The sequence below is a fragment of the Lolium perenne genome, chromosome 3 (assembly GCF_019359855.2).
Source record: "Lolium perenne isolate Kyuss_39 chromosome 3, Kyuss_2.0, whole genome shotgun sequence".
Classification (NCBI taxonomy): Eukaryota; Viridiplantae; Streptophyta; class Magnoliopsida; order Poales; family Poaceae; genus Lolium; species Lolium perenne.
In genome coordinates this window covers 348,496,659-348,511,742 of record NC_067246.2, presented here as the reverse complement: position 1 = coordinate 348,511,742, position 15,084 = coordinate 348,496,659, and the positions used below count along the sequence as shown (strand labels likewise).

The 15,084-nt window shown below is 42.8% G+C and overlaps 3 protein-coding genes across 3 annotated transcripts; all 3 read right to left on the bottom strand.

Moving 5' to 3' along the window:
• Positions 1–936: 936 nt before the first annotated feature.
• On the bottom strand, positions 937–5,335 carry LOC127346159 (long chain base biosynthesis protein 1a). Its single transcript, XM_051372705.2, has 13 exons — positions 5,061–5,335; positions 4,128–4,297; positions 3,959–4,053; positions 3,757–3,848; positions 3,153–3,246; positions 3,000–3,072; positions 2,780–2,912; positions 2,427–2,601; positions 2,126–2,266; positions 1,912–2,007; positions 1,668–1,809; positions 1,421–1,548; positions 937–1,333 (listed from the first exon to the last, which is right to left on the bottom strand). The coding sequence occupies exons 2-13, from the start codon at positions 4,237–4,239 to the stop codon at positions 1,157–1,159; spliced, it is 1,458 nt and encodes a 485-aa protein (XP_051228665.1). The 5' UTR covers positions 4,240–4,297; positions 5,061–5,335; the 3' UTR covers positions 937–1,156.
• A 1,830-nt stretch (positions 5,336–7,165) lies between these two features.
• On the bottom strand, positions 7,166–11,170 carry LOC127346157 (pectin acetylesterase 5-like). The gene is made up of 12 exons (XM_051372703.1): positions 10,337–11,170; positions 10,168–10,250; positions 9,327–9,459; positions 9,103–9,182; positions 8,937–9,026; positions 8,655–8,779; positions 8,522–8,582; positions 8,337–8,390; positions 8,170–8,247; positions 7,976–8,081; positions 7,720–7,865; positions 7,166–7,597 (listed from the first exon to the last, which is right to left on the bottom strand). The coding sequence occupies exons 1-12, from the start codon at positions 10,566–10,568 to the stop codon at positions 7,505–7,507; spliced, it is 1,281 nt and encodes a 426-aa protein (XP_051228663.1). The 5' UTR covers positions 10,569–11,170; the 3' UTR covers positions 7,166–7,504.
• Positions 11,171–11,305: 135 nt separating this feature from the next.
• LOC127346158 (uncharacterized) lies at positions 11,306–14,631 on the bottom strand. Its single transcript, XM_051372704.2, has 4 exons — positions 14,187–14,631; positions 12,765–13,108; positions 11,827–12,101; positions 11,306–11,730 (listed from the first exon to the last, which is right to left on the bottom strand). The coding sequence occupies exons 2-4, from the start codon at positions 13,092–13,094 to the stop codon at positions 11,601–11,603; spliced, it is 735 nt and encodes a 244-aa protein (XP_051228664.1). The 5' UTR covers positions 13,095–13,108; positions 14,187–14,631; the 3' UTR covers positions 11,306–11,600.
• Between the last annotated feature and the right edge of the window lie 453 nt (positions 14,632–15,084).

Sequence of the window (15,084 nt, the reverse complement as noted above, 5' to 3'; positions counted from 1 at the left end):
AAAAAAGACGGCCGGAAAGTTGTGTCAGAGAATTACCAGGCAAAGAGGGGAAAATACTATTGCCAACTGATGACGAATTATGGTCGGAAAATTACACAACCTCAAAAAAGTATGGAAGTATAATTACCGTCGAAAAGGTATGGTCGGAAAGTTGGGTGGACAAATGACTGTCAAAGGATTAAAACAAAAGAAATTTAAAAAAGTGTTGTTGCGAGCATAGAAAAATTAATGTAAAAAATTACGACCCAAAAAGTTGTGTCGAGAAATCACCATCGAATGATAAAAAGAGGTATTTTAGAAAAATAACTGTCGTAGGAGTAAAGTGCGCTACGCAGGGTAACTTACGTGAAAAAATAACGATTGGAAATGGTAACTAAAAATTGCACAAAAAGTTATATATATATATATATATATATATAAAGGCAAGCATCTATGTGGCAAGTTGTGATTGGAAAAAAATGGAGCTCTACATTAAAAAGTTACGGCCCAAAAGTTGTGTCGAGCAATCACCATCGAATGATGAAAAGAGGTATTTTAAAAAATAACTGTCGTAGGAGTAAAGTGCGCTACGTAGGGTAACTACCGTAAAAAATAACGATCAGAAAATGGTAACTAAAACTTGCACAAAAAATTATAAAAAAGAAAAGAAAAGGCAAGCGTCTACATGGCACGCTGTGATTGGAAGAAAATAGAGCTCTACAGTACCTTGATGTGGAGCACTGAGGGAGCTCTATTTGCTCCACCCTTAATATATAGTATATAGATAGATCAATGTACATTCACCGAGTAGAAAAGTTCGTGCCTATATATCTTGTGCATTGCATTTATCCGACAGTGGATGTCGCTGTTTTTTGCAGAGATAAATGACGACTGTATGTGTATTCACGCTACCAAGGTGCAGAGGGAGAGAGAGTATAGAGACATGACGAGGGGCACTGAAGAAATATCTAGTTTACAACATGGAAATCAGTCAAATGTACAGCAAAAGCGTGGCATCTCTAGCCACAAAGTTTTACAAAATTTTCAGCAACAACACGAGTTGATCAGATCTAGAAATGTACATAACTGTTATGTACATATACCAAACACACAGCCTAGAGTACACAGGGCATCGAAGACCGACCAAAGTCGCTCTCGTCTTGAAGGGGATCCAGGATCAAACGTGGTCTGAAAGGACCGACGCGGAAATCCTCTTCAAGGATGAACACACTTTGGAGATGTCTGATTCCGTGTGACCAGCTGATACGAACAGGCGGATTCCAACCGGAAGCTTGCACCTGTCCAAAGTTGACCTCTTCGATGCCACGACGAAAACCGAATCTTCCTTCAAAGCCTATTGGAGAAAGGATTTGTGAATATGTGCGCATGAAAATTCAGGTACCTCGCATCTGGAAGTATCACCAAGCCCATTCGAACATACCTGATCGGCAATGGTTTCGAGAAGGTCTAGGTCAGTGGTTAGAGACCCTGACGATTTCTTCAGCTTGAGGAAGACGATAGGTGACAGAAGATGGCTAGAAATTTCAAGCCCTGGTGTACCTGACAGTCCTGCAATCAAATACATAAAAGGCATCAAGGTGGGTGACCATACAACAGGTAGCAGGCACATATCATGGGTTGCACATCTAGTTCCACAAGTTGTTAAATGACAAGTCAAACATCTCTACCTTTATGCAGAAGAGCAACGTTGCTCCTTAGGTTGGCTAGAACCGAGGGATTCTCCTCCAAATAGTTTACAGCAGAAACTGCCGCAGTGGCAAGATATGGTGGCAGAGAGGCAGAGAAAACATAGCCAGCACTGCTTAGACGCTGCAAAAATGTAACTCCTTAATCATTCAAAACTCAAAATGTTTAAAGACACAAATTCTGTTTATCTTGACAGATGTTTCAGCAATCTGGAATTGCATCTACCTGATGATCAACAACTCTGGCGCTTCCTGTACAGAAGCCACCATCGGTAGCTAATGCATTTCCCATTCCAGCAGTGATAATATCAATTTTGTCAATCTGTACAATGTAAGAAAATTTCAGAAATAGAAAGAACCAGGCCAGAAGGATCCAGCTCTTCAGTTTTGCAGCAGAGTATTTTCTTTTTTAACACTAGGAGTAAACACCAAATACTCACTGGAACTCCATATTGTTCAGCAAGGCCCCGTCCAGACTTGCCAAGCACACCAAACGAATGACTCTCCTCTAAAATAACACGGAAACGATATTTCTCCTTCAATTTGATTATCTCATCCAAGGGGGCAATTTGACCAGAATTCTGCAGTCACCACAAGAGGGGGTTTCATCGGAAGGTTTATATCTAAAATATTTCATGGGTTTACAATCAGCATAACTATTTGAAGTTGAAAACCTGCACAAATAATAAAAAACCTACACTTATCTAACACAAAATAATCACAAAAGGAAGCAAAGCATACCTGGTAGATAGATTCCACAACAATGTAGCGTCTAATATTCTCAGTACGTTTGTTCCGACGAGTAAGTTTTTCCAAAGTGCTAGCGAGTGAAGCCATATCATTATGCTTGAAATAAACAACAGTACTTCTTGAGAGATAGAGACCATTTTGCACTGCCCAGTGAACACCTTCATCACTGCAATGAACATACAAAAATGGCTTCAGCTCAACTGGCAAAAATGATATTCAATGCAAATTACTAGCCGGGTATAAGCTGGCAAACTGAAAACGTGAGAACAACTGTCTGTCCGCCTGAAACCAATATGCTATATTGCATATCTAATCCCAACAAATTAAAAGGAAGATTTACTCACGCCACTATGATATCTCCTTTCTTACAAAAGGCAGGTATCACACTGAATATGGTAGATATCCCATACGAATACAAAATGGAGTCCGGCGTTCCCAGGAAGTTAGCTATTTTTGCCTCACAGTCAAGGTGGACATCTGCAAGTGTTCCGCGTTCAAAAGTAAGCTCCTCCATACTCACAGTAGAGGTAATTGGCTGTGAACATACACAGAAAATATACTAACCAATTGTTCCATAAAAGCCACGTGGACCACAGGATCCAACGCCATATTTCTCCAACGAACCAACACAAGAATCCTACATTCCACTCGCATTTATAAGATATTCTGGATGAATTTAGTTGTCAAAAATACTTTCAAAGTTTAGTTACGACTTACGGTAATTTTCTCATTGCCTATTAAACCAAGGTAGTTTGCTGATGCAAAGTTTACAACTTCCTTCCCATCAATGGTTGTATGTGGTCCAGCAGCACTGTATAAGAAATCAACTTAGCAGTGTTAGCCGTGGTCCCCATAAGTCAAATAAAGGGCCTATGACATATGTCGAGCAACTGCACATATCCTGCAATCATAATCTGGCCCTGCTGTAAATATATACATTTCATATTCCATGGATCTCAGCAAATTGAATTAGAATAGATCGATCCACATACAAGAAAAATCTCTAGCATGATATCTGCCGATGGTGCTTTGATTAAAACATAATATCATTTGCATAAACTTCTGCAAGAGGTTCTTTACCATTATCTATTTCTTTTGCAGATACTTACACAATAACCAAGACGAATGACAACATAGATGTTCTATGGTAAGAATTACTTAGCAGAGCAATGCGAATGCTAGGAGTTTGCAAGTTATTCCCAAAATTTATAGGTGCACGGGCACGAAACAGCGATAGGAAAAAAGAAAAGGGAAAAACTACCAGCACAAATTTAGCAAACCGATAGGATTACATCTTATGAAATTAAGACATCACACAAACCTTCCCACGATTGGTGCCTCAATTCGGGCCCCCTCTTTGATTGGAGGACACAAAGGTTCTGGTTCCCATTCATCACATAGCTCATCGACTTCCTGCGGAGATAAAATTCCAAACTCTTACGAAAATGTTTCATGATGCGATGACCAATACCAATACTTTGAACATGAACAGGCAGTGGTCCATGGACAGAAAACCAATCTACCTTTTCACTAAGTGGCTTCTTTGGAGGTTTGTAGCTCTTCCTAGAAAGCTGAAACACTATGACTGCAATAAGAAGTCCTTCCACAACCAAGTGACCTGAAAAATGACAGCACCTCAAAATGTCAAAAAACTATACCAACACCGTCATCATATGGATAAAAGAGGCTTACCATCGATATGAACACCGAAGACGACCGCACGGGCAAGAGGAGCGTTGAATGCAGCTGAGACACGAGCAAGCACCGCCGTGGTGGCATTGACAATCGGCAATGCCATGTCCATTTCCTAACTCTATGGCGAGCTTTTTCTAGCACACGATGAAAACTTCAGCCTTTCAAACCTGTCAAACAAGATCGACCACAAACAAAAACAGAATCTAAACTTAGAATCCACACAAATCTGAACCAAAGATTGGACAAACACAAAAGGCCTTGTTTAACTTAGACTACTTATGCAACAGCTACATGAAGAAATCGCTTGGATCCAATCTGAGAGCGACTCAATAAAGTTCTTAACTTTCCACTTTCTGCAAGCCCGTAATCCAAATCTCACCCGCAACGAGGGGAGGTCCAGCAAAATAAAGCTGGCGAAGGCCTAGCCCTTGCTGCCCCAGACCCCGATGCCAAATCCAGGCACAATGCCATGCCTAGACGATGCCAAATTGCCAATCATCTTCTTCTGATCATCTGATACTGTGGTTGGCACAGGGTGTCATACTCGTAATGCAGGTCTTGTCTCATGACGAGGGGGGGTTAACTGGCATCTAGCTTGCTCAGTCTTGAGCTCGTTACTCCAACTAACGACTGAACCTTTTGCTGTGACAAGAGTATTTTTTGCTGCCAAGCCATCACTCATCAGCTTCTCACTTGACCTGGACGACATGCTACAACTCAAGCTGCTTACTACCTCTGCAACTTGGACTATTTTCTCTTGTGGAAACGAGATGACCTGATAACTAACTAACCTAGCAGAACAAATCGATCAAAGAACATGTCCATGGCGCATACATGTGCAGGCCTAGATCTGACGGGAAATCAAGAACCCTAATCATGGCGCCAATCAAGAACCTACAACTAGACTAGAGGGGTGGAAAGAGAACTCACCGGAGTGAAAGCCAGCCTTCCAACGTCGGAGGAACTGCCGGCGGCCGAGGGAGGTTGCGTTGGAGGCGACGGCAGACGACGGGATCTGGCGGACGAGGGAACTTGGAGGAGGAGTCGGCGGCGGGATCTGGCAGCGTGGGGAGGAGGCGGTGGCGGTGGTCTTGGTTGGGATGGAGCTCCTCTCCCGCCGCCCGCCGCAGGAACTTGGAGGAAACTCAGGTCAACAAAACGAGAGGAAACTTGCGCCTCATAGCCAATCGTCGCGCTTCTCTTCTAGGAGGTGCATTCATATTCATCCACACGCACTTTGACATGATGATCCATGCGATCCAACATCTATGTAAATTTGTCATATCTTAGTAGTAATACTCCAGGTAGTACTAAGATAATACCAACAAGTGTAGAGATTTGGCTATTATACGCTTTGTGCTCACATTTTTTACATAAAACAAACATACTTCTAATTTTATGGGTATATTTACTCAATTATCCGCTTCTTTGTCCCGAATCCGCTGCATGTCCGCAATTCGATATAATCCGCATTCGACAATTATCCACCACTACGATCCAAATCCGCTACAAAAAAAATAAGGTACGTGATATGAAAATAGCGATATCCGATCAGTTTACATTCTTATGACTAATGGTGAAGAAAATCCGCTACCACACAAAAAATTGCGTAAACAGCCCCCAGCCCAAATCCCCTCGGCCCAAGGAAATCCAATTATTCATACATGTGTGGTTCACCCAAAAAAAAAAGGAAACATTCTGAACCCTAAGGGCCTTTTTGATTCAAAGGATTTCAAAAGCACATGAATTGGAAAATCGTAGGAATAATATGTCATGACATGTGAAATCCTACATGAATTAGTTACTGAAGTCGTTTGGTTGCACCGCAGGAAAAACTTTGAAAATTTCTATAGAAATTGGGTGCATGCCATAGTTGTCATAGACACATGGAAAAAAAATTCCAAGAGGTCTAACCTCTTGCTAGAAATCCTATGAGATTGTAGTATAGAAACACAATCTATTAAAATTTTGGAGGGTTCAATCCTTTAAATGAAATAGCCTCTATAGGAAAAAAAAATACTAGGGGTAAGAATCCTACAAAATTCCTTCGAGGATCCTTTGAATCAAACAAGCCCTAAATCGATTTCGTCTCCCTCACGTGGCTGCCACATCACCGCCTCGTTGGTGGCACTAGCACATAGACGATAGCCGACGGGAGGAGCTATACATATCCAATTAGGTTCACTTAATATTTTAATTGAGTGAGAAGGAATGTCATTTTTAATCTCATCTATAGTTAACGCAAGATAAGAATTATATAATATGTACAACACTCAAGTTCTAGCCAAGTGAACATCTTCTAGACAATAGGTACCGTATCAATTTGTTGAGAATGCTGAGGCCGACGTGAATGGCGACAATACTGAGTCAAAAACATTTGGTCCGCTGCCTGCATATTTTTCAGTGTCGAACTAGCATTGCGTCGGTGCCATAATGCTGTTGCGGTGAGTTTTGTTTTCTTATATTTATGTTAACTTCATCCCCCCAAAAGTGTGTGTGTTCTGCAATTGAGCCAACATAAATTTTGACTTGCCTATAGTTTTGAACTTAATTTCTTAGATATGAATTGTACACTTAGGTTGAAGCATTCGATGTGGTCTGCTATAATGTTTATATATCATAATGTCCTGTTTGGTATGGTACCACAGCTCTGAAGTGTACATTTGTGATTGGCAAAGTTACATTTACTTGTAGTGCAGTTTATATACGTGTTTTTAGACTCGGTGGAATTGTGGAAAGCCATATCATAGGGTATTTGGCCCCAAGTTCAGACCAAACCAGGTGTGTGCGTGTGGCATGCCACTGAAAGTGTGGCAATCTGCACTATGCTTGCTGCACTACTTTTTATTGTTCCAACGAGCATACGATATAGTTCCATTATTTTGCATTAGATAAATAAGAGGTATACAAATACCAGTCCAAGTATCCAAGATGATAGCCACGTGCAATTTGGCCAAGTACTGTCACACAACAATTAATTGAGTAAGTATGTTTCGTATGCGAAAATACTACTGCACACCATGTCACGTTGTCCGAAGGTAAAGAATAGGCAGATATTGTAATACATATGCGATGTGAGGTATGCATGGTATATTGTACCTCAATGACCACAAAATACAGAGAACGTGAAGTCTGTCAACAAAACTCTTAAATATCTTGCTATATTTGGTATGTTATATAGCTGAATGCACCCTCAATCAGTCGACAGCTAGGATTGAATTCTCCTTTGATTACTTAGGAGGCACGTGGAGGGTCTCAAAATTTGAATGTGATATTATAGATGATTGCTGGTTTTGCCCTATTATTTTCTTGAATCGTGACATCACTAAATTTCAGACACAGTCCAAATTAGTAACAATAGATCATGGAGGCAATTAACGGTTGCATGTTGGGTTGCACGGATAATCGCAGTCAATCTCTCTGAATCTCCTTCCATGGTGCCAATCACCAACAGCCTCTGAAATGGTCTGCTCCACGAAGCAGAATTTCTTATAAGCATATATGTGTCAATCCAATCAATGGCAGGGGCAAACAAATAAAAAGGTAACACATGTAATATGATTTTGCGGTGGGTTTATGAACTCGCTACCTTGTTTCCAAGCCTCGGGGAGACTGCTGAATTCCAGGAGACATCGGAGAGCGTCTGGCAGTGAGTAAAACACGAATCGATGAACAGCCCCAAGTCCTCCTCATCTCCGGCAACGTTTAGAGCATCCACCATCGTGTTCTTGAACCCTATCGGCAATGCACAAGGGGAATGTCTAGCACTTCAGATGACCCAAAAGGAATCGGTACTCATGACAGAAGGAAAAAAGAAAAGAAATGCATGAACAGGCTAAGCTAACCATCAAGAATATCAATTTGTGTGGAGTTGCAGTTTTGGATATTATCCTTGCAACTCGACCAAGACTCGTCAGGAGCCGATGAATCCGGTACAAGAACATTTTGTATCTATGCAGAAGAATCATCAATAGAATAATAAGGATTTAACATGGACAAGTGGATGTGAAAACAAGAATACGAAAATGTTGAAATTTACCTGCCACGAATCATACCCGGAGTTCAGAATAAACGTGGGTGTGTGAATGCTCTTGATAAGCTCAGCCGGGAAGAAACACTGATAGGAGAAACATTATGCCAGGCAATACTTACATGGGATAATATGCTGAGAGAAAATAAGTGTGTGGAGCAATTCGAATAAACTACCTCGGTTGGCTCATTGTAGGCAAGGCAATCCTTGGGCAACACCTCTCGGACATTCTTAAATAAATTCAAAAAAAGAAGAGACATGGAAAAAGAAAACTCCAACATAAGATATGGTGGCATCAATTACCCTCTGAAATCAGATAAGAAATAACTTATACAAGTTTTTGGAGTGTAAGAAAGCTAACCTGGAGGCTAACAACTCCATCATAAACAGCCCAAAAGGACCATTTTCCAGATATATCCTTCCTGCCAGAAAAAAGGTGCTACTTTAGTTCAGGTCCAGTGCTAGTGGATCACAACTATCTTCAATATCCTTACACGTCAAGAAAAAACCCAGCATCAGCAAGGCATTTAACTGAAACCTCCTGCGAAAAACGTGCACTAAAATCGTCGCAATGTAGAAGTGTGGATAGACCACCGGCAGAACAGCCTGTAAGGATTGCCTGAAATGTGTGAAAAATAAGGCCATTTCACATCTCACATGCCCTTGTTCACAACTAGCTAACAGATGCTCCTTTCTGAAATTGCGAGAATGATATCTACTGTATTAATGGTTCTTCTAGTAGACTTATACTACTAACTGACAAAATCAAGTATGACCTGTGTAGCATTGTTGAGTCCTTTATCCATGAGTTCATCAATAATCGCTTCATAGATGCGCAATCCTCTGAAGTGGAGTGTGGCTCCATTCTACACCATTACCAACGAAACATTCACCGCAAGCAATGATTGATGCCAGCATTGTATCAGAATTTAGTAAAATCACCTCAGATTGGCCTTCGCCATCCCCAGAGAATGATGCCCCATCGCAATACCGCGCATATACCTTGTTCCAGTTGTAGAAATCTAATGGCACGCCGATAAAAATTAGTTGAAGGAAATACTTAAACAAGAAAATGTATGAGAGCCTGATATACTGTATCCAAACAAACAATGAGGAGACCATGCAAAAAAGGGACTAGTTGCAATGAGAGAAGCATCAGTAATTACTAGGATTCTGCAGCTGATCACCATCAAAGATCCCAGCACCGGCAAACATCACCGGTTTCATGAAACTTGATGAACCGAGGTCAGTCATGCTGCGGTCGTAGCAATCCTTGAGTGTGCCGCACCAGGCTCCCCCCTGATTACTCTCAATGAAAAATATACAAAAGTCAACAGATTACCCTACCTTGAGACTGCTTACTGAACATCCCCATCATGCAGAAGGTGTCTGCTTAATCGCAGCCGGAAATATATAGGACCAGGATCTCCATCTCAGAGTAGATTTTCAGTTAGCAAAATCATACACTAGTCCACGTATTATGGAACACTGTAAGATCATACTATTATTCACTCTGCTGGCTATATTTTTTGAGACATGAAAAATTAAAAAGAGAAGACATTTGGGCAAGGAACGAGAAAATATCAAGGGAAAACCAAGTAACGATAGAAAAAAAAAAAACCAAAACCAAGTGAACATGTTTCACGGTTTCTAAAAAATATGAAAAATGTTGGTAAGGTGATGTTCTACTATGTCAAGGTCAACATAAATTTCATTTAGGAGGTGTGAGGAACCTAAAATCAGCAATGAACAAAAAAAAAACGTCGACCAACGGGGGAATGATCCCTCCCTTAGCTATACGTTGTTAAGTAGGATGAGACTCAAATCAGCAATGAACAGGTGACAAAATACTATACCATCACTATTCATGCGTAACTTATTTTTCACTTACTCCCAAATAAATGTGAGTTTAAACTTGAAACTCTACATGTTTGTTACAGAACATCACCTTCCTACCATAACATTTTTTTTTTGAGATTTCTGGTGGGAAATGGGTGGTGATACTACCTGTAGATGGATGATCCAGCTGTCGGACCCGTCCCCGGAGCCTCTCTGCAGGTGGTACCCCGGCGGGGTCCCATCCAAGCACACTGTCATCCAGCAACGTCAGCCAGTATCAAGAAAATGTAACAAACAATGGTAACACGTTGGATGAACCCTGGCGTATGTTACATACCAGCTCCCTTCTCTGTGGCGCCGGCGACGATGGTCAGGTTGACAGGAGGCTCGGCCGGCGGCGGGGAGAACAGCCCAAGGTGGAGATGGCCGGATGCAGGCGTTAGCAGCAAGAGCAGGACCAGCACTGTCGCTGCCATGACGGTGAGTCTGCTGGCGCGGTTGGCCGTCGGACGGTGGCACTGCTGCTGCCGGAGGAGGAGCGGCTCGGTGGCTGTCACCGTTGACGCCATGGCCGTGGAGGGCAAGGTTTTTGATGTTTCGTTTAGAGCATTGGAGGCTCCGGCTGCACCAGTTTGGCTTCTTCAAATTGTAGTGTCGATCACGGTCTCTTGGAATCCACTCCTCAATTTGGCGCCTACCCAAATGCACAAACAAACCAGCCAAAACTTCAAGCTAAAAAAAGCTTGACCCATTTAAAATGGTCTAATGAATACGAGTCCAATCATTCCAGTTATGTCATGTAGTGTTGAGTGTAAATGTTACAAAAATGAGGATCCAAAACCCCTACGAATAGATCAATTCAGAACGGATTCAGTTGAACAAAAACAAAAATGAGGATCAATCAGGATGGGCAGTAAGGATTAACCCCAGAATCACTCTCAGAAAAAAGAGCAATATGATCTCATCAACCGTCTAAGATAACTGGGAAAATCTCAACATGGCAACATCGGTCAGTCAAGATTACAAGATGACTGGTCTTCAGTCCGTCGGTACAAAGCAGCAAAGCGACTGACTGGACCATGCACACTACAGGACACCAGCCAAACAGTTCAGAACAGAACAGGTATCTCATCTCAGAATCACTCCCAAAAACTAGAGGTTTAATCTCCACATCCCTCTCAGAAAACAAGGACAATCTCAACGTGGCAACACCAGCAAAGCGTTTCCATGCACACAAGCATGCACACAAACAATTCAGAACAGGACAGGCATCTCACCTCAGAATCACTCTCCAAAAGCAGAGGAATAATCTCAACATCCCTCGAAAATACGGATAATCTCAACGTGGCAACACGAGTCAGTCAAAGATCAGTCGGTCGCTACCAAACAACAACGCGACTGATCAACCGTGCACACAAACACACACTACAGGACACCATCCAAAAGAAAAGAAAAAGGGCTTGGAGCAGAAGAGGCATCTCATCTCATCTCATCTCAGCCTGGATTTATTTATCTACACACCCCATATTCACATGAAGACGTGCTACCCTCCTCCAGATCACCATTTCATCCTGCATCGGCAACCTTGGAGAGTAGGATTCCTAGTGAGAGCTAGTGGCGTCATCTAACATCTCGTGCGTGGCACTGCTTCCGTGCACAAAATCTTGGCCCACGGCATCGGAATCCACCACCTCGGGCTCTAAATCTCCAAAGTCATCAGGCGATGACAGCCTGAGAAAAACAAAATGTCGTCCAAGTTTGGCCATCACAATCCGCGAAGGGTGAAACCATGACTCCACCAACAGTAAGAACTGTATGTGCTCTTACCCAGGATCCTGGAGGGCAGGCAGATTACTGGCAGCATCATGCAAGCCACTATTTTTGCCGCGTGACTTCCTCTTCTTCTTCTTCAGTTTCTGCTTGTTCTTCTCATTCTTCCTGGACCTGGGACGCTGCTGGTGGCTCTTCACTGAGTGGTCGACCGAGGTGACAGGGGGATCGTAGACATCTGGGGCCCACTTCACGCGCCGGACTTCAGTTGGTGATGCTTCGCCGCTTCTCTCACGACCTCCTTTCATAGCAGAGACAAGCCTTACTATCGGCTAGACAGAAACAAAAAAGGGAATAGTTGTTAATAATTCGAAGTCAAGAGAGAACCAGAACATAAATCCGAATGCTGCAACAATTACGTTACCATCTTATCATAAAGTCCAAGCTTAAATGTACCAACACCAATACATCAGGTAGGAAAACAAGCCTACAACGCTTGACTTAAATAGAAAGGGAATCGGTGTCAATAATCTGAAGTCAAGAGAGGATAAAACTGCATATAGTAGTACAGGTCAAGATGCTGCCACAATTACATTACCATCTTATCATAAAGTCCCAGCTTAAATGTACCAATACCACTCAACCAGGTAGGAAGACAAGCCTACACTGCTAGATGATTATAATTGGCATCAGAACCGAAGATAAATTGACTGAGCGCATCGAACAAATCAACCAAAACTTCTTTAAATTCACCATGTATCGTCACTGTCTCTGAACTTCTATACAATTTCCACCTGGAAAACCAACGCCAGGATATAATATCATAGAATATCTCTATTTCTGATGCCCTCCCCACTTTCCCTTTAACAAGTGATTACTCAGACCTAGAGCACCCCTTTTCCACTCATAGAAATACTTTCCATGACACAGAGAATGCTAACGGCATGCTGAGATAGCTAAAGGAAACACAACATAATTTAACAAGTTCAACTCACCGGAAAGGACGGCGAAGGCTCATAAGCTGAGGACTCCTTTGGTTCACCGTACTCTGAGACTACATGGGACTGAGAGTTCCCATCACCTCCTTCACCTCTCTTTCCTCCTGGGCTGGGAGAAACTGGGATATCCATTTCAGTCTCCACAGAATCACCATTCATGCATTGTTCATGAGTTCCATCCTGGCTATGATGGGGTTTCCCACAAGAACATACAGTCTGCCCTGCTGGAGGAAGTGCCTCTAACAGAACCGGGCTATCCTCGCAGACAAAAGAGACGCCGCCACCCTCCATCAGTACTGTTTCGGAATCACAAGCCAAATCACCCATGAAGTCGGTTGCCACTACAAGAAAGCAGTTAGATATTAGTGGTACGCATAGAAATTAGATATCATCGATCGATAAAATATATGGTTCACACCCAAAATGTGATAGGGTATCTCTTTACTCTTCCGCGTGTGTTTAGAATATGTTCAAGGGGTCATAAGAATCGATGATAAGTGCAAGTGACAAGTTTGACTTCTGACCATCTTGTCGTTTGGTAATCTAGGTTAAATTCACAGCAGACTAGTTTTTTTACGATGAATTTGTTTAGCAAATTAACAGGTCAGTTTTCTGACCAACTTGCGTTCATCAAGCAATGTTAGATTCGTAACCAGACTGGTTTAGCATAATTAACATTTTTCGACAGAGTAACTACACGGCATAGAGGATGGACATGAATGATACTAGCAACACGTTCCACTAACTCAAATACCAAAAACAACAATGCAACTGTCATACAGAATCGGAGAGTAACAAACCAGCAAAACTCCTACTCTGCTCATGCTCTTGCAGACTGTTGTTACGTTACCAGGAAGAAAACAACACCAATCCCGAAACAACTTTAGCCAGTTATGGTTCATCTTGCAAACAACTAACAGGACAGGATTGAAGGATCAGACTAACACGCAGATCACGGCATTTGCTGAACAAATTAACTACATTACGCTCAGATGGACAGGAAGTAGCATGTTTCCCCAATTCAAATGCCAAGAATGGCAATGCAAATGCTATACGGATATCAGCAGACAACAAATCTGTCAAATGCATCTGCTCTACTCTTGCCCTTGGAGACTTTCGTTGCATACTTATTACATTACCAGAAAGAGGACTACGCTGGTCCTAAGACACCTTTCGCCAGTGACGGTTCAACTTTCTGTGTAGAGCTTATTAGCAATTGAAGTCCCCATTCCCCTTCTACCTTGCGAACTCTCTAGTTCTCGTTCCGCCTTAGGCATTCAACTAACGAAGCTGCCTTATGTAATCATAGAAATAAGCGCGTGATCGAGGACGTTGTGGATGATTACCATGACATGATCCCTACCAGTACCATGAATGCACAAAATCGGTTCTGCCGACATAAGCCACTGTGACCATTACCTGCACTCAGTGGAATCAGTCGCGAACCAGTAAACCCAGGCGCCAGGAGGTCAGATCCAATCCGCAACAAAACCCTAGGAGTCGAGAAATGCCACCGCACTGACAGAGAGACGAGCCGGGACGAGGAGGGAAGACGACGTTAGGCAGTAGTAGGGGTGAGACTAGCTGCGTAGGGCGTGTCGGGGAAGGGGTTTAGGAGGAGGAGGGAAGATTGGGGTGCCAAGTGAAGGAAGGGGGAGAAGGCTTGAGGCGGTGGGAGCAGGATGCGGAGGGGACGAGCGCGTCGCCGAAGGGTGCGGCGCCCAGCGCCGGCTGCATCGTCGACCGCGCGAGGGCCCGCTGCCGCCGCCGCCGCCGGAGGGGCAGCGACGATGAGGAGGAGGAGGCGGCCGGCCGGTGAGATCTGGCTGGATGGGTTCAAGGTTCTGTTCGCAGGCGTGCGAAGACGACGACTGAGGCAAGGTTCGGATATAGGCCGGCGTCTCGGAAATATCCAGGACGCTGGGCTTTGGTGGGCCATTATGTGTAAGGCCCAGCCAAGATCGAGGCCCGTGTAGGTGCTCATAAACTTTCTCAGAAAAAATGTAGCTGCTCGTAAAGTTTTTTACTCAAATTATAGAAAACTAAAAATGAAGAGGAGTATTTGTCACATTGTCACTTATATGTTTTATTTCTATTTTGTGTAGAAATGAAGAAACCAAAGATGGTGGGCTTTTGTTAGTTGTAGATGATGAGGAAACCAAAGTTGGTGGCCTTGATTCCGATACCGAGAGTGAGATTGAAATTTATGCAACACCACATCCACTTTCACCCCCAACAACCAAATACAACGATTTTCACAATTTGGGTGGTGAAAAAAAATTAAGATGTGTCCTCCTCCAATTTTTTCCTGCGTCCG